Genomic DNA, 25,571 nt, shown 5'->3' on the forward strand with positions numbered 1-25,571 from the left:
TCTGAACCATGGGCTTCTGGGCAAATGACCCCATGGACGTGGTGGGAAGGTGGTATTCTAGAAGCGTGGAAGCTCTGTACCTCCAACCCCCCTCTTTTGTCTTCTGCATCTCTTCTACTTGGCTGTTCCTGAGTTGTGTCTTTTTAAAATAAACTCTTAAGAATCAACAAAATATTTCCCTGAGTTCTATGAGCCAAAATAGCAACTTATCAAACTTGAGGAAGGGGTCATAGAAACCCCCAATTTGTAGCCCATCACATAGATGTGCAGGTGGAAACCTGGGACTTGCAATTGGCCTGTGAATGGAGACAGTCCTGTGGGACTCAGCCCTTAACCTTTGGGGTCTGAGCTAACTCTGGGATAATTAGTGTCAGAATTTAATTGTAGAAAACAGTTGGTGTCCAGAGATTTGGAGAATTAGTTTGAGAAGCGGTGTGTGTGTGTGTGTGTGTGTGTGTTGAGAAATTTTTTTTTCCTTTTATAATAACCCTTTTGTTTATTAGGAATATATCTTCTCTACATTTCTTCAGGACAGAAGAGGAAAAGGGAAGGGCTGGATTTGGGGAAATGCAAAGCATAATACATTTTAATTATAATAGGTAGTACACAGAACTTGTTTTGCTCTCTAGTAGAAAAGACCTCTTTGCTTAGCTATAAATTTGGCTGAGAGACGAGGACAAAATAATTACATATTCACCTCCGTCTTTCAATAAAGACAGAAAGAGCTTTCCATTTCAAATTTGTTTTGTTTTGTACCACATGTGGGTTAATTAGATAAAACCATGTCATGTGCCAGATTCAATCAGCCTGAAAATAATCAGAAAACCGGGTTTGGCATTGTTTATGCTGTTTTGGATCAGAGAGACAAAAGCACAGAATGCAAATTGGCTCCAGAAAACAACATATGTGTACTGGTGCCAGCTCTCCTTTCCTGGGATTATCTGAGCTGGCAGCTGAGCAGCAGACGCTGCTCTGGGTGACCATTAGACAAATCTACAGGATGTAGATACCCATTTTCCTCTATTAGACGGTACACACTTCCATGATGGACACTTCTTCCACTGCCTTTGACATTGGCCAAGACAAACTTGCTAACTCTTGGGTGTCAGCCAACTAAAAATACACGTAGATGTTAAAAAATAAACACATGTTGTTGTTCGGTTTATCCCCTCATGACATCCTTTAGAGTCATTTGTTCTTTTTTTAATTGCCTTTGAGATTAGAAATAAAGCCCTGAAACCACTCCTCTGTTCTTGTTCTTTGGAGTTCAGTGAAACATTATTAAAGGGAAATAGGCAGAGCATTTCACTGCCTTCCTACTTTAAGGCTACAGCCATAGTTTCCTAAGGGCTAAGTATGAGGGGTCTTCAAAAAGTTTATGGAAAATCCTTATTATGCAAAAACTATATGGGGAATTCAATTTCCTTTGCACCAAAACAAATTTATCTTTTAATTCCATGTTTCACGAATCCTTGTATGTTACCAAATATCCAAGCAGTCACAAAATGATAGTCATTTTAGAAAACCCAATCATATGATTGATGATAAAATCCAAATGAGCTAGTTTTTCTTTCTCTTTTTGCTGTATAAACTGTCTGACTTCAACACACAGGGAGGAAGGATCGCCACTGTTCTCCTCATGCTTTTATTTTTGATGATTTTCCATTCTATTTTATTTATCTTAAGAGTTTATTTTCATCTGTTTGAAAGGCAAAGAGAGAGAGAGAGAGAAGAGAGATTGATTGCCCATTCTCTGTTTCACTCATCAAATACCCATGGCTGAGCCAGGCCAAATCCAGGAGCCTAGAACTCCATTCAGACTCCCACATGGGTGGCAGGAACACAACTACTACTGCCTCCCAGGATGAATTAGCAGGAAGCTGGATCAGAAGTAGAGTCGCAGAGACTTGAACTAGCATTCTGATATGGGATGTGAGTGTCCCAAGCAACAACTTAACCCCCTGCCCCACAATACCTGCCCTTATCCTTACAAATTTTTAGACTACTTTCTAAAATATTCTACAATGCACGGTAATCACAATCACTCTGAAATGAATGAAATTACTCTTGCTCCACTCAGCAGTGACAACCTAGTCCCAAAATCTAGCAGAATTTGTTTTATTTATTTATTTAAAGAGATACAGAGAGAGAGGAAGAGAGAGAGAGAAAGATATCTTCTATTTGCTGGTTCAATCCCCAGATGGCCACGAAGGCCAGGAGATTTATCTGGATCTCCCAAGTGGGTGGCAGGGACCCAAACACTTGAATCACCTTCCACGGCTTTTCTCAAGCCATAAGCAGGGAGCTGGATCAAAAGTGGAACAGCTATGACATGAATCCACTATGCCACAACACTGGCCCCTTACCTTATTTATCTGTGGGTGCCTGGCATTCCTCACTATTTCGTCTCTTTTGAAACTTCCTTGTATTCCATGAGCTTACTCCCTCCTGGCATCTTCTATCTTTCTGGTGTCTAACTTGTAGTTTCTGTTACCACCTCACCCCTATCCTTACCCACACTGTTTCCTCCTTGAGTCTTGGAGTCCTCAGAGTCTAATCCTGACTCTCTTATTCTATGTATGTTTTGTACCTCAGTAGTTATTAATGGAAGAGATATATGAATAACCTTGGATTCTTCTCTTTTCCTTATCCGGCTTATCTGCCTAATCCCAAATCTTCCTGATGTATCTCTTACCATCACCCCCTTGGATCAGTTAGATTGCTTTGATGGCAGGTGCAGATAATCCAACTAAAGCCTGGTTTTTAAAATAAGATGAAAGTTGTCACAAAAAATTATGAATATTTAAAAATGTTGATTAAAAGGCTTTTGCTTGATTAAATGAGATTTATGTAATATAATCATCTACTGCTATGTGTGAAGTCTGGATTCTGACATGATCAAATCAGATTTTTAAGTTTCTTTTGGTAATAATCAAGGAAACATATCCATGATGTGGTGATGTTAGAAAATGCCCATGTTTAGTAGGAAGGCATACTAAAATATTCAAAGTGAGATGTCTTAACTTGATTTAAAATATTTTGTCAGAAAACCAAAAATAAATGAAAAGTTGTGGCAGGATCTTGGCAATTGTTGAATCTGGATTTTTTGGATGTGAGGGTTCATTATGCTAATTCTACATTTTAAATGCTTAAATCTTTAAACACAAAACTGAAGAAAAATAAGGTTTTACTTTCATAACAAAAATGTTCAGAGATGGGATAGATGTCAAGCGAAGTGTCATATAGCAGCTGAACAATCTCATCAGAGACCCATTTCTAATCTCATCATGGTTTTCAATGATGTTTGCTTCATCCTAAGGTCGTGCCTCCTTCCTCTTCCTTTTTCAAAGGTAACTTAATTACTTAAAAATTATTTAGTTATTTAAAAGAGAGAGGGAGAGAAATTGAGAGAGAGAGAGAGAGAGAGATTGAGATCTCATCTGCTGCTTCACTCCCTCCCAAAATGCCAGGGAGGGGCCAGGCTAAAGCCAGGAGCTGGGAACTCAGTCTGGGTCTCCCACATGGGTGGGAGGGATCCAACTATTTGAGCCATCACCCGCTGCCTCCCAAGGTGCACATTAGCAGGAATTTGGAATCAAGAGTACAGCGAGTCTTGAACCTTGGCCCTCCAATTGGGATGCAGGCCTCACAACTTACGGTTTTACTACTGTGCCAAACACCCACTCTTGGCTTCTCTTCTAATGGTAGGAAAACCATGTGGGTCAGTTTGTTGGACAGTCCCAGTTACAATGATTATCCTAATGCAATTATTTATAGCATTCTTGGTCTCAAATGTGACCTCATTTTAGATGATAAATTAAATGGCCACCCTCGTTCCTGGCTGCCAAATGATTACCAACTGCAATCAGGGCTTCATGCTTCTCTGTGTCCAGCTGAAGAGAAGATGCATTCTCCAAAACACCTAGCAAAGTTTTCCTGTAATCTCAATGTCCCGGAAGGGTAAAGTGCCCATACACGAAAAACATCTGGCTAGAGTGAAGGGAAGCATTGTTTGGGTTGTCGATCAGGGCCCAACCAGAGAGTGCAGAACACAGTCAGTTTGATGAACTAAGCAAGACTGAATGTAAAGAAGAAGACAATGGAAGTCATTACACTCCTTCTTGCCATGCCTGCTGCCATTGACCTAATATAGATCTCAACATCTCTTATTCATATTATTATGTTGACTCTTTTGCTGATCTCCCTCCTCTAGTTTTGGCCCATTCTTGCCAAAATAATCACCAGGATGATCTTCATGGCATGTAGATCTGATCACGTCACTAGTGGATTCAATGTTTTTTTATGCCTGCCTTCACTTATAATACAAATTCTAAATATCTTTACTTATTATGTAAGGTGGTTCAATACCTAGCTAGGGTCCAGCAATGTGGCATAGAGAATAAGGCCACCGCTTGCAGTGCTGGCATCCCATATGGGCGCCAGTTCGAGTCCTGGATGCTCCACTTCTGATCTAGCTCTCTGCTATGGCTTGGGATAGCAATGAAAGACGGCCAAAGTGTTTGGACCCTTGGACCTGTGTGGGAAACCTGGAAGAGGCTCCTGGCTCCTGGCTTTGGATTTGCCCAGCTCTGGCCATTGTGGTCATTTGGGGAGTGACCTAGCAGATGGAAGACTTTCTCTCTCTCTCTGCCTCTCTGTAACTCTGCCTTTCAAATACATAAATAAATCTTTTTAAAAATAGCTTTTTAAAAAGCCCTTATCTGGCCTTTATTTGTTCCTCCCTCACCCATCTTCTTCTCTTTTTTACTTTTCAAACTTGTGAACAACTGAATGACTTTTAGTACTGTTCACATAACTTTGTGCTTTCTCATAACTTGTTTCCCCCAAAGTCATGTCTTTCTCATTAATCAAGCAAATATGTATTCCTCCTTCTATTGTTAGCTAGATGCCTAGTTTCTCTCACTCCTTCCTTGAATATTCTAGTCCTCCTCTGTGCCTAGTGTACTTTGTCATGCAGTAGAGTCTCTTTCCTTTTTTTTTTTTTTTAAGATTTACTTTATTTATTTGAAAGACTGTGTTACAGAGAGAGGTAGAGTCAGTAGAGTCAGAGAGAGGTCTTCCATCTGCTGGTTCACTCCCCAGATGGCCGCAACAGCCAGAGCTACACTGATCTGAAGCTAGGAGCCAGGAGTTTCTTCCAGGTCTCCCACGTGGGTGCAGGGGCCCAAAGACCTGGGCCATCCTCTACTACTATCCCAGGCCACAGAGGAGAGCCGGATCAGAAGAGGAGCAGCTGGGACCAGAACCAGCACCTATATGGGATGCTGATGCTTCAGGCCAGGGCCTTAACCCACTGTGCCATAGTACCAGCCCTGAGTCTCTTTTCTGACCAGACCAGGAGAGTAGTCAGTGGGTCAACTGAAAAAGCTAAATGTAGTCCAAATGGTAATGACATACACTTTACATATTATTTTTAAGCATTAGGTATAAATAACTTGTATTAATCAGCTTTTTGTTACTATACAGAAATATGAAGGCAAAAGGTTATATTTGGTTCATGGTTTTGGAGGTTCACAGTCCAAGACTGGATAGGATCCATTGATCCAGCCTCTGGTGATGGAGTTCTTGCTAGTAGAGTCCTGAGGTGGCCCAGAGCATCACATGGCAAGAGACAGGGAATACATGTGTTTGTGTGGATTTGTCTCTCTCCTTATAAAGTCACCAGGATTCAATTAGTGATCTAATCCAATGTAATCACTTTCCAAGTCTGTACCTCTAAGCACCATAATTCAAATAAGTTTCTATCCACTTAGTATCTTTAACATAAGACTTTGGGGGACTAAACTGCTGAGTTTAGAGGAACAAATATGAGTGTTTAACCCATGGTGTCACTTTTTCTCAACTCTTTTTTTTTAATCTTTCCTGCAGAGGTTTTAAGACTTTTCTTCCCTAATGTTCCTTTGCCTTTTGAGACAGGAGAGAGAGAGAGAGAGATCAATCTTCCATCCACTGGTTCACTCTCCAAACGGCCACAATGGCCAGAGATGGGCCAATCTGAAGCCAAGAGCCAGGAGCTCCTTCTAGATCTCCCATGTGGGTGGAGGGGCCCAAGGACTTGGGCCATCTTTTACTGCTTTTACAGGCCACAGCAGAGAGTTGGATCAGAAGTTGAGCAGCAGGGACTCGAACCAGTGCCCATGAGGAGTGCAGCACTACAGGCAGCTGCTTTACCTGCTATGCCACAGCACTGGCATGCCCCTTTGGAACTTTAAAATAAAATGGACTGTATATCTATTCATGTACTCTATTTTTAATATCTGCAGGGCCAAAGCCTCTTTTCTGTATTTAGCTCCCTCTATTCAGTTCCGCCTCAGATCTCTTCCACAACGGTAATCCATCCTCTATGGTTCCTAATTTGGATTTGTGTAAAATGAAGGGAAACAAGATATTTAAAAGCAAAACAAGGGGAGAATCACATTCAGTTGTTTTGTGATTCTCTTCCCATGCCCACTATTCAACAGTTTTTATTTAAAAAAAAAAAAAACAACTTGTTTTTATCAAGTTTTTCTAAGGCTTTTCATTTCATTTTCACAAAACAATTTCCCCTTCCACTACATAACATCTAATGAAATTGTATTATTTTAAAGATATGACAATTACTTGGGGGTCAGCACAACTGTTGGTAGGGCAGTGAGAAGAAAATATACAGAGAAATAGGTGAAACAGATAACTGAAAATAGTAACTGACGACTTGGTAGAACTTCCTCAATATCGAGCACTGTTCAATGAACTTTGCAAAAGTCAACTCAGAAGGAAGGGGCTCTTATTATTATCTTCTTATCACTTTATTGATGAGGAAACAGACACAAAGAGGTCAATTTTTTTTGCCCAAGTCCTTATAATAAGATTATAAAATATATTTTTTAAAATTGTTATTTATTTATTTGAGAGGCAGACAGAGCTCCCTACACTGGTTCACTCCCCAAATGCCCTCAATGGCCAGGATGTGAACCCAGGAGCTGGAAATTCAATCTTGGTTTCTGGTGTGAACAGTAGGAATTCAACTACTGGCGCCATTACTTCTGTCTCCCTGGGTCTGCATTATCAGAAAGCTGTAACCAGAAGCCACAGCTGGGATATCAACCCCAGGTATTCCAACATGGGATGAGCATCCTAACTGCTAGGCCAAATGCCCACCCCTAAATACTCTGAGATGTTTGTAAGATGTTTTACCAATGTGTCTTTCTTTTACAAAGTCTGTTGCACATAATGTAATTTATCTTTGGAATGGCATAACTAATATAAGTAGACCAGTGAAAATTTAATGTGGCTTTCCTTTTGGTTTCAAAAAAGCATTTTTTTGTTCTCATGGATTCCAGAAAAATGATTACAGCTAAGTCAGAAAGAAATCCTAATGGGGAGAGAAAAAGACTTCATTGCCTTTGCTTCCATCCTTCTTTGCTGGTTAAGAGTGAGCACACTGGGGCGGCGCCGTGGCACAGTGGGTTAAAGCCCTGGCCTGGAACCTTGGCATCCCATGTGGGCGTCGGTCTGAGTCCCAGCTGCTCCTCTTCGGATCCGGCTCTCTGCTATGGCCTGGGATAGCAGTGGAAGATGGCCAAGTCTTTGGGCCCCTGCACACATGTGGGAGACCCAGAAGAAGCTCCTGGCTCCTGGCTTCAGGTTGGCATAGCTCTGGCCATTGCGGCCGTAGGGAGAGTGAACCAGTGGATGCAAGACCTCTCGGTAACTCTGACTTTCAAAATAAATAAAATAAATCTTAAAAAAAGCAGCAGCAAAGAGTGAGCTGAGAACTGAGTAGTGTTTGTGGATGAGATTCCCTTTAAAATTGGCTGCTTCTTCGATTTGGAACAGGAGTCAAGTCTAAAACAGTCAGCTATCTGTAGGTTGAGGTCTGAGCCGAAACGTACCCCACTGAACCCACCTCTCCTCTGCCTTGCTGTCCTCTCCCAGGCCCACTTATCCTCCTCCACTTCCTGGCTTTTGCTCTGGGACATTCCCTCCAACTCCTGGGCAGGGGCAGCAGCTGCTAAGAGGAACCACAGCTCAGCTGGGTCTTGTCTTGCTCTAATTGCTCATTTGCTCCAGGCTAGCAGCCTGTGACTGCTAGGGCCCAGCTGCCAGGGTACATCGTAAACCTCCAAGGAATCAGAGGCCTTATTTGTTTGCTTGTCATAGACCCAATACCTAGCATAGTGCCTGATACCTAACAGGTACTCAATAAATATTTATTGAATAAATGAATGAGCAGATGAATGAATCATTAACCTGTCTGCTCCACTCCAATCTGTTTGCTTAGTTCAGTAGTGTCTTTATTAATTGTGAGTCAGGGAACCACCGCTGGGGTATAGTGGGTTAAGTCACTGCTTATGACATTGGCTTCCCATTTGGGACCACCGGTTGGAGTCCTGGCTACTCCACTTACCATCCAGTTCCCTACTTACGAACCTAGGGAAGCAGTGGAAATACGTGGGTCCCTGCCACTCAGGGGAGACCCAGATGGAGTTCTATCTTTTCCATGTTTTCGCGTCTATTTCCAATTGAAATTTCTGCCCATATTCCTCTCCCATCTAAACAAATCTTACCCATTCATTACTGACCATCTCAATGCAAAGCTTCTACCAAACCTTCTCTGATGACTTGGTTCAAAGTGGCCATTCCATCCCTTGGACTCCGACGGCACTGTGGTTACAACTATTTTCGTTAGTGTAGTATACCATTGGCTGCATTCAGGAGGCTGCATCCCATACTGGAATGCACTGGAACCCCAGCTCCTGCGGTGGATCCCCATTCCAGCTTCCTGCTAAAGTGGCCCCTGGGTGATGATGGTGCAGGTAATTGGGTCCCTGCCCACGTGGTAGACCTGGACTGAATTCCTGGCTCCTGCCTTCACGGCCAGCTGTTTGCAAGCATTTGGGCGTGAACCTTCAAATGGCAGCGCTCTTAGTCTCTCAAATAAGTAAATAAATAACCTAAAGACCAAATAGTCTTTCTAGACCCAAAAGAGAACAAAACCGTCTGTGAGGAGTGAAATTTGTTTCCTGGTTTATGAATTTCTTCTCTGTAACTTCATTTGGGAGTGGAGGACACAACACGTCTCAATGACACTCCTGAATGAGACAATCGGTGGGTTTAAACACAAGTTTGCTCAGGTGTTGGGCCTGGGCCGGGATCCCTCGGGCAGGGGCTAGGCACTACAGCGGGGCCCCTGAGTCTCCTGGTTGCAGCTGACCAGACCAATATCTCCTCACAGGCTTCAGCCGAGGCCCCAGGGCAGCCTAGGAAGAGTGCCAGGCCCCACCCTGCAGTTCCCCAGGAGGTCCTGGGATGGCCTTGGCTTGCCAAATCTGAAACAAAGGAAAAATCTCCACCGTCCCACGGCATTGAAAACGACCCTGGGCTTCGTTGGGATAAATTGCCCAAGGCTGGGTGGGAACAAGCTCTTCCCGGGCTGGCTCCGCCTTCGGCGGCGCCGCGGACGCATCCTCACCTGGACCTGCAAACGAGCGCGCCCTCAGTAGTTTGTCCCTGAGGCCGCCTCGTAGACGGCGCTGCGGCGCTCCGCGTCTTCAGGGGCCGCCTCGCCATGGCTGCTCGGGCTGGCGTCGCCCCCGCCGGCGAGGGGCTGCGCTATGCCGAATACGTGCCGCCCTCTGCCAAACGGCCCGACGCCGAGATCGACCACGGTCTGGTGAGTCCCCCGCCCCTCCCCGGCCCCGCGGTGCGCGGGCACGCCCCGCTGGCGCCCCCGAGCCGCCTCCGAGCCCCGCCTCACTCCTCTGCACCCCCAGCTCTGCCTGGCCCCGCGGAACCCCCTCGGCACTCGAACGTTTGTTTTCGGGTTCTCTGACCAACCCAGTCCCGCCGCTCCTTCGTTAGGGGGAGGGAGGCTGCTCTGTGCCGGGCTTGGATGACGAAACGTCGGCGACAGCGCGGCTCCGAGCGTCTCTGTCCTCTAGGAGTTTCCAGTCTAGTCGGGGACGCGGGCCAGAAAACGGGCGGCTGAGGATAGAAAATACGTTGAACTGTGTCTGTTGGGTTCTCCTCCCTCGGGACACCCTCGAGGAGGGTGTGGTGCGGTTCAGGTTGAAAAGCAAGGTCAGATGGAGGAGTTAACAGAGGGGGAGCGGTGTCGCCCTCAGAGAAGCAGGGCGCTCAGACTCAGGCTGAAATGGGGCGCTGGGAGAGAGAAGTGTCCCCAAAGAAACGTTTCTGGACCCGTGTGTATGTGCGCGTGTTGTTTAAGATTTATCTTTTATTCGAAAGGCAGAGTGAGATCTTCCGTCTGCTGGTTTACTCCCACGTGGCCACAACAGCCAGGCCTAAGCTCGTTGAGGATGGCAGGGGCTCTTGTCCTGGGTCTTGGCTGCTTTCCCAGGCGCATTAGCAGAAGCTGGGTAGGGGGGGCTGGCAATCGGATATGGGACCGGGATGCTGAACCCGCTGGGCTGCAGCGCTGGCCGCCCGCATACGTATATTTCAGTTTTGTTGTGGTCATATTAAAGTGAAAAATAGATGAGTTTAATGTTAACGGTATTTAACTCAACTATGAAGCATGTTCCATCTGATAATATAAATCTATAACTAAGATACTCTCACAGTTTTTCTTTTCCTGTAATAACTACATCCTTGAAAGCCAATGTATATTTAACTCTTTAAAAAAATCTCCATTTATCTACTTGAAGATTTATTCATTTTACTTGAAAGTCAGAGTTATACAGAGAGAGGAGAGGTGGGCGGTGGGGGGGGGGAGTTCCATTTGCTGGTTCACTCCCCAGTTGGCTGCAATGGCTGGATCTGCACCGCAGATCCGGAGCCCAGTGCTTCCTCTGGGTCTCCCATGCGGGTGCAGGGCCCCAAGGTCTATGGGCCATCTTCTGCTGTCCCAGGCCACAGCAGAGAGCCGGATCGGAAGAGGAGCAGCCAGGACTCCAACCGGCACCCACCTGGGATGCCGGCACTGCAGGCATCGGCTTTACCTGCTGTGCTACAGCACTGGCTCCTAAAAAACATCTCCATTTAGGCTAGCCATTTTACAAGTGCCCAGTAGGTGCACGTGGGCCGTGTGGATGAGTGGAGTTCCCAGAGATGATGGGGCAGAGGCTAGAACATAGGAAGCAGCTGGTAAACCAGATAGCCGGAGGGCAGTGATAACCATCTGGATGGGTTTTAGGCAAGGGAGTGACAGGTGGGGATCTTAAGCAGTTCTCTCAGGCTGTATGTAAGAAAAATGGATTAGAACGTCCAGAAAAATGGCTAATTCATTGATTTTTTTTCCCCCACTTATTTTACGCTGCTCTAGCCGCAACCATGTATCTTGCCTTCAGATTCATGGCTCTTGGCCATACTGTTTGCTAGTTGTCCTTTATCTTGTGACATCTTTTTTGTTGATCTGTAATTTTCCAGCGTTTTTCTAAGTTTCCTAAGATCAGAGAGTGACTATTTACTTCTAGTAAGGACTCATTTTGTGAGCACTGGATTATCATAGCTGATATATTTCTGGAGCACACAGGTGGGTTTGCCTAGGTAGATGGACAGGTGGACAATCACTGGCCTATACTTTAGCCTTCAGTTACCTGGACTATTTTTTAAGATTTATTTATTTATTTGAAAGTCAGAGTTATACAGAGAGAAGTAGAGTCAGAGAGAGAGAGATCCTCCATCTGCTGGTCCACTCTCCAACTGGCCGCAACAGCCGGAGCTGCGCCGATTGGGAGCCTCTTCCAGGTCTCTAATGTGGCGCAGAGGCCCAAAGAGTTAGGCCATCTCCTACTGCTTTCCCAGGCCGTAGCAGAGAGCTGGAATGGAAGTGGAGCAGCCAGGTCTCAAACCAGCGCACATATGGATGCCAACACTGCAGGCGGTGGCTCCACCTGCTAGGCCACAACCCCCAGCCCCATTACCTGGACTATTAAATATGCCTCCTACCTGACATCTTGGATTTTATACACTCTTTCCTCTTTCAAGTAAAAATACCTACAAGTATAAAATCATCAACATCAGTTCTAGCTTCAAAATTTCACAGTGCGTCCAACTACGATTTTTACACATTGTCATGGAGATTCCTTCTACTTTATCTTATCAAGCTCCATCAGACTATCCTATCCTTATTTCCAAGGAGTTAGAGTGCAATGAGCGTAGGACTTGGAATCCTAGGTCTGCCACCGACTGGGGCAATGATGCTGCGCCAGTTACCCCGTGTTAGTAAAATGGTACCAGCTTCCTAAGCTCTGCCTGGCTCACTAGAAGTCAGGTGACCAAATGGCCCAACACGGGCGCCAGCTGCACCTCTGCCCTAATAGGATTTGCTGCTCCCACCTCCTTTCCTCTACAAAGCTATCTAAGACCGATTCTCCCTATTACAGGCTGCTGTGCTCTCATGCATGGGGAGGCAGCCCATCAGGTTTCCCCCACCCGACAGTAAACCTCCCTAACTCCAGTGTTTGGTGTGCTTTGCAGTGACCTTTCACCTAGAACTTCCTGAATCTCCCTTCCCTCACTTAACTGAAGGTTAACAAGGACCTTCCTCAAGAGGATTGTGATAAGGAACGAATCAGACACAGGAGTTCAAAGAGTTTGCAACTCCAAACTTCATCATCAGTTTTGTTCTCTTACATATTCCAAGCCTGGAGGATGGTACCGGGCACCTAGCAGTGCTCAAGAAATGTTGTGGGCCAGTGTTGTGGTGCACTGGGTTAAGCCTGCAATTCTGGCATCCCACATGGGTGCCAGTTTATGTCCTGGCTGCTGCACCTCCAATCCAGCTCCCTGCTACTGCACCAGTGAAAGCAATGGAAGCCTGCCCAAGTGCTTGGGCCCCTGCACCCACATGGGAGACCCAGAAGCAGCTCCTGACCCCTGGCACTAGTGGGCCGTTTGAGGAGTGAACCAGTGAATGAAAGAATTCTTTCTCTCTCTCCCTATCTAACTCTACCTTTCAAGTAAATAAAAAAAGGAAATGTTTTTTGAATTAAAGTCCACTTGGTTTCTGAAATCTACCTTTCTGTAAAACAAATATTTTGTAAAATGTCCTGTATTTCCTGAAATCCTGAAATGAGATTCATAGGCAACAAACTCTGTGCATTAACATAATTTTAAAAATCAACAAACTGTTCTAATTGAAACATAAAGGTGAAATAAATGTTTTATTAGAAAATAAACATGTCTTTAAATACATAAGTGGTCAGATAGGACAATATTAAAAAACAGTGAGGTGATCATTAGTAACTGGCTTATTGCAACAATACAGAAAGTCATTTGACAACTGAAATTGCAGACTGATTATCAGAAGGATTGACATTTCAAATACCTTTAGCAGGGGTGGGCTGGGGACTCTCCGGCCCATGGGCTGTAAAAGGCCTGCAGAATCGTTTTGTGTGGTGCTGTCAAGGCAACTGCAGGTGGGACTCGAAATTCAATAAATCTATAGCAGGCTCATTTTAGGTTGATAATTTTGTGTGACCTGCAAATCATGTTTATAAATATCCAAACTATCCTTGGCAGAAAAAAGATTCCTCATCCTTGCAAGGCTTAAAGAATTGTCATTGTCAGACTGTTTTTTTTTTCCCCCGAATGGTGAACAATTCCTGGTAAAATTTTGAACAAAATAATCGTTCCCTCAATTTACAAGGAAGTTACACTTATGGAAAATTGTCTTTAGTAACACAGTGCAAAAATGATAAAGTTCTATACTAAGATAAATAGGCTTTCTGCCTACTTTATATTCAGTGAGGACTTTAAACATTTTGAAGGATGCGGACAGTTCTTTCTTGGGTATGGTTGTCGTACATATTTTAGGATTTCATGGATCAGTAGTTTCCTATCCACCAATACTCCCCATCCTCTCCATATTACTATGGAACAAAAAAGGCCTCAGGGATTTTCACTGTGTACCTAAGGGCAATGACCAATGATGAAATAGATAAGATTATTGATAATGACTTTGGGGAACTTGGAAGTACTGAAAGCAATGGGAAACTGGCAAAGGGTGTTAGGAAAGAAAAAAAAAATGGCCTAGGTGTGGGACATGTGTGGTAATCTTAAATAGGAGAAAATGATTGTCAGTGAGTTGAAGGAAAACATTTCCTGCCACTTTAAAAAAAAAATTATTCCCACACGGGTACAGGGGCCCAAGCACTTGGGCCATCTTCTGCTTTCCTAGACCACAGCAGAGAGCTGGATTGGAAGTGGAGCAGCTGGGACTTGAGCCAGTGCCCATATAGGATGCCAGCATTGCAGGCAGCGGCTTTACCCACTATGCCAGAGCGCCAGCCTCTATATATTTCTTCATAAGCAAACCTGATATGTGAAAGCTAAAACCTATCAATCATGTAAATTATGAAGCATTTGTTCATTACCAAAAAATGAACTCTTCTATTTTTCAGTTATATTTTGAAACTTGTTTTGACATACATTGAAGCCTCCACCTCAATTCTATACATCTATATTTTTCTTCAATATTTTCTTAGTCTTTCTTTGCCATTTCTTATACCATAATAGTAAGCTAATATGTAAACTCATGGACAGGAACTTTCTCTCTGGTAAGTATTTGTAGCATTTATATTGGTGATTGATTTGGGGTAAGCACTGGAAAAACAGTGTTGAGTCAATGTTATTCTGAAATGAGAAAGAATGGAAAGATTTGTTCTCTCAGTGAATGCAGTCAAAATGCAGAACAAAAATACAAAGTTCAGCTTATTAAAATGCAGCTCAGGGGCCAGTGCTGTGGCCTAGTGGGTAAGCCCCCTTCTGCAGTACCAGCATCTCATAGGGGTGTTGGTTCAAGTCCTGGCTGCTCCACTTATGATCCAGCTCTCTGTTATGGCCTGGGAAAGCAGTGGAAGATGGCCACGTGCTTGGGCCCCTGCACCCATGTAGGAGACTGGGAAGAAGCTCCTGGACCCTGGCTTTGAATTAGCACAGCTCTGGCTGTTGCGGACATCTGGGGAGTGAACCAGTGGATGGAAGACCTCTCTCTCTGCAACTCTGCCTTTCAAATAAATAAATAAATCCTTTTTAAAAAAATGCAGCTCATTATAGTCCCTCCTCAAATATGTTGATTTTCCTTTTTTTTCCTGCCTTGCAGGATGCCATCATCAACTCCGGTTTCTCTCTCCTTCCAGCGTTTTGTCCATCAGTGATTTACCCTCATCCTGTAATTTTCTTTCTCATCCTTTACATTGCTGTTCTTGGTCTTTTCTATCTCTCTGGCCTATTGTAATAGGCTGTAAAGACAGACTTTGCTTCTGGTATTCTAAACTTCCCACTGCCATTTGGTACGTTTCTGTAATACAGACTTCATAGTGGTGCCATCCCTTTTTATAAGCTTACTGTGATCCAAACTTTTTTTAGGGTGGTGTAGGAAACTTCATATCCAGCCACATTTTCCATCCACTTCAGCCCATGCTGTGGTTGCATTGGGTTCCTCATATTTCACACTTCTGTGACTTTACTGTAGCTTTTGCTTCTGTCTGAAATTCTTTACCTGGCCAACTCCAACTTTTTTTTTTTTTTTGTCCCCACCCCAGCCCAAAGAGTATTTCCATCTAATTAGTTCACTGTGCTAATGCTGGCAATAACCAGGGCTGGGATTATGCCAGGAGCCCAAAACTCTTACCTAGATCTCCCACAAGGGTTGCAGGGACCCGGATATCTGAGCACTCATCTGCTGCCTCTCGGGGTGCGTGCTAGCAGGAAGCTGGAGTAGAATAGGGACTCAGATCAAGCACTCTCATGTGGGGTAGGGGTGTCCCAGGCAGTTTTAACCACTGCGCCAAGCACCTGCCCCTCATACTCTTTTTTTTTTTTTTTTTTTGAACACCTTTTTTTTATTTGAGAGAGAGGGGTCTTCTATCTGCTGGTTCACTCTCCAGATGGCAGCAACTGCTGGAAATGAGCCGATCCAAAGCCAGGATCCAGGAGCTTCTTCTAGATCTCCCATATCGGTGCAGGGGACCAAGCACTTGGGCCATCCTCTGCTGCTTTCCCAAGCACATTAACAGGGAGCTGGATGGAAGTAGAGCAGCCTGGACTCGAACCAGAGCCCATATGGGCTGCTGGCACTTCAGGCTAGTAGGGCTTTAACGTGCTGAGCTAAAGCGCAGGCCCCCCACTTGTTTTTTTAAGGCGTGGCTTACTAAAGCCTTCACTGACCCCAGTTCTCCTTTGCTAGTAGAAGGAAGTTTGTATTTTGTATTTCTTATATCAGTTATACAGGTTAAGCATCCAAAATTCAAAATCTAAAATGATACTCCAAAACCTAAAACTTTTTGAGCACCAATATGATGCCATAAGTGGAAAATTCAATGCCATGAAACTGTTTGACTCACAACATTATGTTAAATACTGTGTAAGATTCCCTTCAATCTCTGTGTGTGATGTATACATGTAAGAGAAATCCATTTTGTGTTTAGACTTGGGTCCTATCTCCAAGATATCTCGTTATGCATATGCAAATATTCCAGAATTTGAAAGAATCTGAAATATTTCTGATCCCAAATGTTTCAGATGAGAGATGCTCAAACTATTTGTATGAGCACCTAGTGTGAAGTCCTCAGGGCAAAATATTTTATATCACATCTGTGATGGGTGTTGTAACTGGCACATGGTAACAGGCACAGTTGTTTTTTGTTAAACGGTTAACTTCTGTGACTATTCAGTGATAACAGGAGTGTTTGATTCTAACATGTTGACACGTCTGTTTTCTCCTGTAGGGTTTTCTTGTATGTTAGTCCCTGAGGGAAAACAAATATCTATCTTGCTTACTACTCTTTCTTCAGAATTTTGTATCATTCCCAGCGTATGATAAATAAATGTTTGTGTGGTAAATAGTAAGTATTTGCTGAATGGGTGTGTAGTCTCCCTTTTTCTTCTCTTCCTCGAAACTTCCACCCCCTTTTGAGGAGGAAGATTAATTTTTCCCTTCTTAATTTCCCTCTGGTACAACTTTTGTCTCTCCTGAACACAAATGTTGTAGTCTCAAGATAGAAGTTTAGCATTTTATAACACTGTCAGACAATTTATGTTTATCTAGAAGGTTATTTACTGCTTATGGTGTTTTAGGAGAATAAAATGCCTTGGGGAATTTCTAAACAATTTTAATGTCTCTTTTTTTTTTTTTTTTCTAACAGCAGCAGCTATGAGGGAGTGGGCTGTTTTCCCAGTTTTCTAAAATTCTTTGATTTATGGTAGTGAAACATTTAAAGTAGTGTGTGTGTGTGTGTGTGTGTGTTTCTGGGGAATATTTGAAACTGGATGGTAGTACCACATACCCAGTTTGGTTCACTTGTTGATTTGCTGTCAGTATTTAAATAATGTTTCTGTTCCTTTATGAAATACACTTTTAAACTAAAATTAGACATTCTTTATAGGCAACCTAGCCAGCAAGTTGAAAGAACACACATTCTCTCAGCTCCTAGCATAGGGTCAGGCACATGGTTGCTGCTCCATGCAGTTTTTTTTTTTTTTTTTTTTTAGATTTATTTATTTTTATTTATTTGAAAGCAGAGTTACAGAGAGAGGTAAAGAAAGAGGTCTTCCATCCGCTGGTTCACTCCCCAGATGGCCGCAACGGCCGGAGCTGCTCCAATCCAAAGCCAGGAGCCAAGAGCTTCTTCCAGGTCTCCCACGTGGGTGCAGGGGCCCAAGGACTTGGGCCATCTTCTGCTGCTTTCCCAGGCCATAGTAGAGAGCTGGATCGGAAGTGGAGCATCCGGGACTAGAAACGGCACCCATATGGGATGCCAGCGCTTCAGGCCAGGGCTTTAACCGCTGCACCACAGCGCCGGCCCCCATGTGTCTTTCTTGAGTGATTAACAAATCAGCCAGTTGGCTTGGGGAAAAAAATAGAGAATTAGGGAAATGGATTATAGGCTGATAAACTGGACTCCTTATGGAATAAAAAGGGTAAGATACATGAGACTAGCCCTCTTCTTTCACTTTTTTACTGGTCAAGAAAGGTCTATATAAGCATCTAATAAATGCTATATATGATCTGATACAAGTACTGTGACTTCTGATATTCTTATCCAAGTTTTGGTCATTTATTGCTTATCAAAACCTCCAAGAGCACAGTCTATAACTTAGAAATAGTTTCTGTTTTTAAAGTTTATCAGTGTAACTCAGTTTAATAGATTTTTTGGGAATACTAGATAGTAGAAGCTGTTAACTGTGTGTGTGTAGGAAATAAACATGAACCAGGCTGTCATCCTCAAATGGCAGCAAACTTTTCTTTTTCTTAATATTTATTTGAAAGATAGAGGAGGACATCTTGCATCTGCTGGTTTGCTCCCCAAATGGCTACAGCCCAAATGGGCTGGGCCATGCCAAAGCCAGGGGCCAAGAAACCTATTCGGGTCTCCCACATGGGTGGTAGGGTCCTAAGCACTTGGGCCATCTTCCACTGCTCTCTGAGGCACAGTCGCAGGGAGCTGGATCCAAAGCAGGGCAATCACTGGCACCCTGACATGGGATGCTGGCGTTGCAAGTGGCAGCCTAACGTGCTGTGCTACAGTGCCAGCTCCAGCAAATATTTTATTAAGAGCTAGGTGGTAAATATTTTGGGCTCTGCAGTCAGAGAGACTGTAACAACTACTCTGCTATTGTAGAATGAATGCAGGTATAGCGAATATATAAATACGACTATGTTCCAGTAAAACAGTTTACAAGGTGATTGTTCTAGTAGACATTTGGATCAAAGATAAAAACCCTAGTAATGACAGATTCTATTAACTATTGACAGTTTTTGTTGACTCATTCTTTCAGTATGTGCTGTAGTAGATACAAAGGTGAATCAAACATGGAGTTTGTCCTCAAAGGATTTCTCCAGGAGCTAAATCCATTCTTTTAGATTAGGAGGAGACCCTGAGTTGTAGGGATGTGTCCAATTTTCTTGCTAATACCCCTAGGGCCAAGCAAAGCACAGAACAGATAACTGTAAATGCCTTTTCAAGGATAAGTGAATGAAGAACTAAGCTGTAAGTGTTACAAGACCGATAGAATACTTGAATTCAGAGGTTCTTGGGTGGGAAATTGGAGAAGACTTTGTGGAAAAGTGAGCGAATGAGCTGAGCCTTGAGAAAAGGCAAGAATATGAGCAAAACTTAAAAGACGATAACATCTTTCAAGTGGCGTATCTAGATGCCTAACGTGGCCAGGCTGGTAGCACAAATGAATGAAGGGCTCTGGGGTCATAGTCTTCTGTATGAGTGATACTAATAATTGCAAAATGGAGAGAGTGTTTAGTTTTCTGAAGGAGGCAAATTATTAAATACCAGTATTATCAGATATTTCATTTTTTTAAGAGAAGCCAAAACAGTTTTTCTAAAATATAGGTTTTATCGAGAAATAAACATAAAGATAAGTTGGGAATAATTGTGGGCATCCCTGTATGACAGGTTAAAGTGTGAGGGCCATATTTGTAGGAGCTATGTTGTCAGTGGAGGCCTTTAGGAAGATTAAGCTTAATGTGATGCTTAAGAAGAGGATAGAAAAGCAGAAGGCAGGGTCACTGAAGAATGTGTTATGGTGGGTAGTGTTCTGGGAACATAGAGGAGGGGATGATGGTAGCTAAAATGTGTCCGGTTGGCTGATTATTTGAACATGTGAACTCAGTCCATGTAATAATCCCATGAGGTGTATGTACTATTGTAACGCATCACTCCCCTGACCTGCAGATAGAGACTTAAAGCATTGAAATAACTTGCCCCAGGTCACACAGATGAGAAGAAGATGAATCTTAGAAGTTCTGTTTCTAAGAATATCCTTTCTTTTTATCTTTGTTTCCCCTTCAGCTTTTCTGTCAAGTACTCACCAGGAAAGTGGACATGACATCAGTGTTATAAAACAGAGGAAATATAATGCAAGATACTGGTTTCACAGGTTATGGAATTGTTCAGAAATCAAATGGGACATATCGAGGCAATCTGGAGGTTGGGAACAACCAAATACCGCTAGCAGTCTTAGGACTGGTGGGCTAAAGAAAGAATTGGTATTTTTAAAAGCACTGTGGGGCCGGCGCCATGGCTCACTTGGTTAATCCTCCACCTGCGGCACTGGCATCCCATATGGGCGCCGTGTTCTAGTCCTGGTTGCTCCTCCTCCAGTCCAGCTCTCCGCTGTGGCCCGGGAAGGCAGTGGAGGATGGCCCAAGTGCTTGGGCCCCTGCACCCGCATGGGAGACCAAGAGAAACACCTGACTCCTGGCTTCGGATCGGCTCCGCACAGTGCCAGCTGAAGCAGCCATTTGAGAGTGAACTAACGGAAGGAAGACCTTTCTCTCTGTCTTTCTCTAACTCTATCTGTCAAAAAAAAAAAAAAAAAAAGGCACCGCATGTTCACTGAAACTATGGGCATCTCACTAGTGGGATCTAGAGCCATAGAGGAGACGCTGGTGCTGCCCGAACTGCTGCCCAGGGCAGAGATGAAGGTCTCTGTCTGCTTTCCCATCTTCCATTGCATCTACTGGTCAGACTCGACCTCACAGGCCTTAACGCTCCTTCAACAAAGCAGAGGGGGAAATGGCCAATGGTGAATGCAGACGGGCCTGGGACCACCATATGAAATCTCATCTCTGAGCGTATTTGAATTTCACTGAAGCAGTCCTTGGGCCCCTGCACCCACGGGCGAGACCTGGATGAAGCTCCTGGCTTTGGCCTGGCCAAGCTCGTGTGGCAATTTGGGGAGAACCAGCAGATGGAGGTATCACTTTATCCCTCCCTTTCTGTGACTCTGCCCTTAAAATAAATATATATATTTAATATATATATATATATTTTTTTTTTGACAGGCAGAGTGGACAGTGAGAGAGAGAGACAGAGAGAAAGGTCTTCCTTTGCCGTTGGCTCACCCTCCAATGGCCGCCGCGGCCAGCGCGCTGCGGTCGGCACACCGCGCTGATCCGATGGCAGGAGCCAGGTACTTCTCCTGGTCTCCCATGGGGTGCAGGGCCCAAGTACTTGGGCCATCCTCCACTGCACTCCCTGGCCACAGCAGAGAGCTGGCCTGGAAGAGGGGCAACCGGGACAGAATCCGGCGCCCCGACCGGGACTAGAACCCGGTGTGCCGACGCCACAAGGCGGAGGATTAGCCTAGTGAGCTACGGCGCCGGCCAATAAAATATTTAAAAACAAAAATGTGTTTGACTCATAACAAAGTTATTAAGGAAAAAAAAAGTGAAGTAAAGAGAACTAAACCAAGGATGAAAAACTACCAACAGTGGTACCATAAATAGCATTTTCTGCCCTCAAATACTGTCTAGCTGCAGCGATCTTTGTGTCATTCACCAAGGAATTTAATACTGTAAAGTACTTATAAGTATATCTGCTTTATGACTTTTGAATAATGCGTTTTTCAAAATACCAGTTTAATTTTACATATTGAAAATTGTTTCTTAAAGTGTCAGTTATCTAAAGACTTACTTTCCCTACTCTCAATTTTCTGATCTTTTTTGATAAACTTTTTAAGACAGTGTTGTATGTATTTATCATGTACAACATGTTTTGAAATATGAATATATTGTAGACTGGCAAACTGAAGCTAATTAACGTGTGTTACCTCACATACTTATTTTTTGTGGTGAGAACACTTAAAATCTCAGTTTTTAAGAATACATTTTATTAACTAATCACTACAACATATGTGTATATATATCATATATATAATATATATATATTATATGTGTATATATATAATCACTATATTGTATGTAAAGATTTTTGTTAAGATTTATTTGTTTGAAAGGCAGATTTAGAGAGGCAGAGGCAGGGAGAGAGATATCTTTGATCCATTGATCTCACTCCCCAAATGGCCACAACAGCTGAAACTGCACCGATCTGAAGCCAGGAGCCAGGATTTTCTTCTGGGTCTCCTATGCTGGCGCAGGGGCCCAGGGACTTGGGCCATATTCTACTGCTTTCCCAGGCCATAGTAGAGAGCTGGATTGGAAGTGGAGCAGCCGGGACTCTAACTGTCACCCATATGGGATGTCAGCACTGCAGGTGGTGGCTTTACCCTGTGCCATAGCACTGGCCCCAGTAAATATTTTTTTCTTTTCTTTCTTTCTTTTTTTTTTTTTTTAAATTATTTATCTGAAAGGCAGAGTCACAGAAAGAGACGGGTGTGTGTGTGTAGGGGGGGTCCTCCATCTGCTAGCTCACTCCTCAAATGGCCCCAATGGCTGGAGCTGAGCCCATCTGAAGCCAGGAGCCTCTTCCGGGTCTCCCACGTGAGTGTAGGTGCCCAAGCACCTGGGTCATCCTCTACCGCCTTCCCAGGTCACAGAGCTGGATCAGAAGAGGATTAGCCAGGACATTAACTGGTGCCCAAATGGAATGCCCATGCCATAGGTGGAGGCCCAACCCACTATGTCACAGCGCTGGCCTTGTATGGAAAGAATTTTAAAGGTTTAATAAGTGCTTTGAAGGATAGCTAATTTGCATATTCCTTTTAGTGGTTCACCTAATGATTTGAGATAGCCATTCCCTCCATTCTGGTAAGCTTGCAACTTTGGCTATTTAGAAATGCAGTTTTGAATTGTTGATTCATTATCATTTTTAAGTGCCAGCATACTTGTTTCTAACAGTAAGGTTATCGTCTATATTTTATCCTTATGATAAGAATTTTTGATAGAAACTTTATGGAGGATTGTTTTAAGTCCTTGTAGTAATTATTCACTTTTAGCCAGTATGTTATTTTGTTTTTTTCCTAAAACAGTGCTTCCTGATATTTTCAAATACAAGGTCTTTTGTGTGTTGAAAAAGTTTCTTGTCTCTTCCCATATTAGTGACATTTTCTATTTTTATATATAAATATTATGTATATTATATATATAAATAGAATCTGCATGAATATATTGAATTCTTCATGTGCGGTGGAATAATTAAGGAGGAAGTGATCTATAACATTTAGTGAATGTGTGCAGTGTACCAGGCACTGTGATTATATTTTCTTTCTTCTCATAATGAAGTTAGATGCTACTGGTCGGCACCTTCATACACAAAACTGAGGTTCAAAGAGGTGAATTAACTGTGTCAAGGTCGTATCGTTAGTAAAGTGGCTTTTCTTACTGTACCATTGCCTTTTCGTCTTACATCAGAAAATGATGAAATCGAACTCCAAGGAGTGATTTACAGTCTTCATTTTTGTGGTGATTTTCAGGGTCTTCAGATACTTCAAGATATGTTTAAAAAGTCTTAAACTTGAAGACATGGTTAATTGTATCTTTTTTTTTTTTTTTTTTTTTTTTTGACAGGCAGAGTGGACAGTGAGAGAGAGAGACAGAGAGAAAGGTCTTCCTTTGCCGTTGGTTCACCCTCCAATGGCCGCCGCGGCCGGTGCACCGCGCTGATCCGATGGCAGGAGCCAGGAGCCAGGTGCTTTTCCTGGTCTCCCATGGGGTGCAGGGCCCAAGCACCTGGGCCATCCTCCACTGCACTCCCAGGCCACAGCAGAGAGCTGGCCTGGAAGAGGGGCAACCGGGACAGAATCCGGTGCCCCGACCGGGACAAGAACCCGGTGTGCCGGCGCCGCTAGGTGGAGGATTAGCCTAGTGAGCCGCGGCGCCGGCGGTTAATTGTATCTTAATTCAGAAAAAAGAAGGAAAGAAGAATGTATAATGAAAATTTAAGCTGTAGGCATTCCCAGTCTAAGAAATTACAAAATAGGCTACTGTAAAGAAATAAAAGTATCTTTCTGAAAAGATGATTTCCCAGGTGAGAAGAAATAAGCAAAGCTATAGAATGTTGCAGATAAGGTGCTTATCAGATGGACGCTAAAAAGGGGAGTTAAAGGGGTTCTTGCGAAGGACTTCAAAGTCAGTATAATAAAAGTATATCGGAGCACTTGATAGGAGGTAGGATAGCTAGAGACACAGCAAGATTGTTTTTATGATCAGGGTGCAAATTTAAGGGCAGGGATAAAAAGGAAGATAAAAGGTCAGTGCACTTGTTTTATTAAAGGATGCCAGGAAGAATTTGTTTTTAAAGTTTATTTTAAAATAGATAGGTCAAAGGGTTTTCTGACTGAAGTTTAAAAAGTTAAACCCTTCTGACCAGGTGGAATTTTCCTAACATTTTTCTTTTTTGATAATTTTTTCTTTTAACTAATACTATATATGGTTATTTTTTTTTAAGATTTTTTATTTATGTATTTGACAGGTAGAGTTATAGACAGTGAGAGAGAGAGAGAGACAGAGAGGTCTTCCTTCTGTTGGTTCACCCCCCAAATGGCTGCTATGGCCGGTGCCACGCCGATCCGAAGCCAGGAGCCAGGAGCTTCTTCCAGGTCTCCCACGCAGGTGCAGGGCCCAAGCGCTTGGGCCATCCTCCACTGCATTCCCAGGCCACAGCAGAGAGCTGGACTGGAAGAGGAGCAACCAGGACTAGAACCTGGGGCCCATATGGGATTCCGGCGCCGCAGGCTGAGGATTAGCTAAGTGAGCCACGGCGCCAGCCCTATATATGGTAATTGTAATAGCTGCAGTTTATTGAAGATTTATCAAAATGTTAAACACTAGGTAATGTATATGAATGTCTTAATTTACATAAATTCATACCAACCCAATTAATTAGGTCTAGTTATTATACTCATTTTACAAATTCTGAAACAGATTAAGTCATTTGGCCAGGGTTGTAGAGTTCATAAGTAGGAAGCCAAAATTCAAACTCTATCTTTAATTCCAAAGTCTGTCATCCTGAGACCTTGTTTTAATGAAAGCAGGTAGATACCATTACTGTGTAACTACTGTTATTTTGGTTTACAACTTTTTTTTTTATCGTACATTGTTTCTATAACCGCTTATTCTCTGTTTAAGATATGGTCTATAAATACTTCTCAATAGTATGTTTGATTATTGATCCATATTTTGGATATGCCTTAATTAAGCCCCTAGTAATCAGCTTTTCATTTCTTTCTTTTTTTTTTTTATTTTTTTTTTTAAGATTTTATTTGAGAGGTAGAGTTACAGACAATGAGAGACAGAGAGAAAGGTCTTCTTTCTGTTGGTTCACTCCCCAAATGGCCGCAACGGCTGGAGCTATGCTGATCCGAAGCCAGGAGCCAGGTGGTGCTTTCTGGTCTCCCACGCAGGTGCAGGGGCCCAAGCACCTGGGCCATCCTCCACTGCCTTCCCGGACCATGCCAGCGCCGCAGCCGGAGGATTAACCTGTTGCGCCGTGGTGCTGGCTCTCATTTCTTTAACAGAAATATGTGTCAGTCAGGGTTCTCTAGAGAAACTAGTGTGTGTGTGTCCAGCCTGGTTCAACAAACCTGCAATGAATTCAGGGACTACAAGTGCCCTCCATGGCATCGAAGGACTAGCTTGATAACTGGGCAGGATTTTCTGACTAGCCACAGTTATTCACATTTATGTTTGATGTGAGCAAATAAAGCTTCTTATGTTATTAGGAAAAAGTAGAGGCAATTCTCACATCATTATTTTGAATAATGTAAAACACTACTTAAAAGATTATTCTTAAGAAATGTATAGTGAGGATTTAAGTTTGGGGAATTTTTTGTTAATTATACTGGAGAGTAGAGGGACACTCATTTGGTGCAAGCCCATGAGTTTTGGTTCTTGCCATGTTTGGCTTTTG

At 43.3% G+C, this 25,571-nt stretch overlaps 2 protein-coding genes across 2 annotated transcripts in view; one reads left to right on the forward strand and one right to left on the reverse strand.

Moving 5' to 3' along the window:
* Positions 1-9,605, reverse strand: part of EPSTI1 (epithelial stromal interaction 1) — a 139,078-nt gene extending 129,473 nt beyond the window's left edge. The window contains exon 1 of the mRNA XM_070048762.1: positions 9,473-9,605. Coding sequence (XP_069904863.1) covers positions 9,473-9,570 — 98 coding nt within the window. The 5' untranslated portion in view covers positions 9,571-9,605. The remainder of the gene's footprint in view (positions 1-9,472) is intronic.
* The window catches only part of DNAJC15 (DnaJ heat shock protein family (Hsp40) member C15), a 72,862-nt gene continuing 56,807 nt past the window's right edge, over positions 9,517-25,571 (forward strand). Inside the window, exon 1 of the mRNA XM_008260010.4 lies at positions 9,517-9,673. Coding sequence (XP_008258232.1) covers positions 9,569-9,673 — 105 coding nt within the window. The 5' untranslated portion in view covers positions 9,517-9,568. The remainder of the gene's footprint in view (positions 9,674-25,571) is intronic.

This window comes from Oryctolagus cuniculus, chromosome 9, assembly GCF_964237555.1.
Source record: "Oryctolagus cuniculus chromosome 9, mOryCun1.1, whole genome shotgun sequence".
Classification (NCBI taxonomy): Eukaryota; Metazoa; Chordata; class Mammalia; order Lagomorpha; family Leporidae; genus Oryctolagus; species Oryctolagus cuniculus.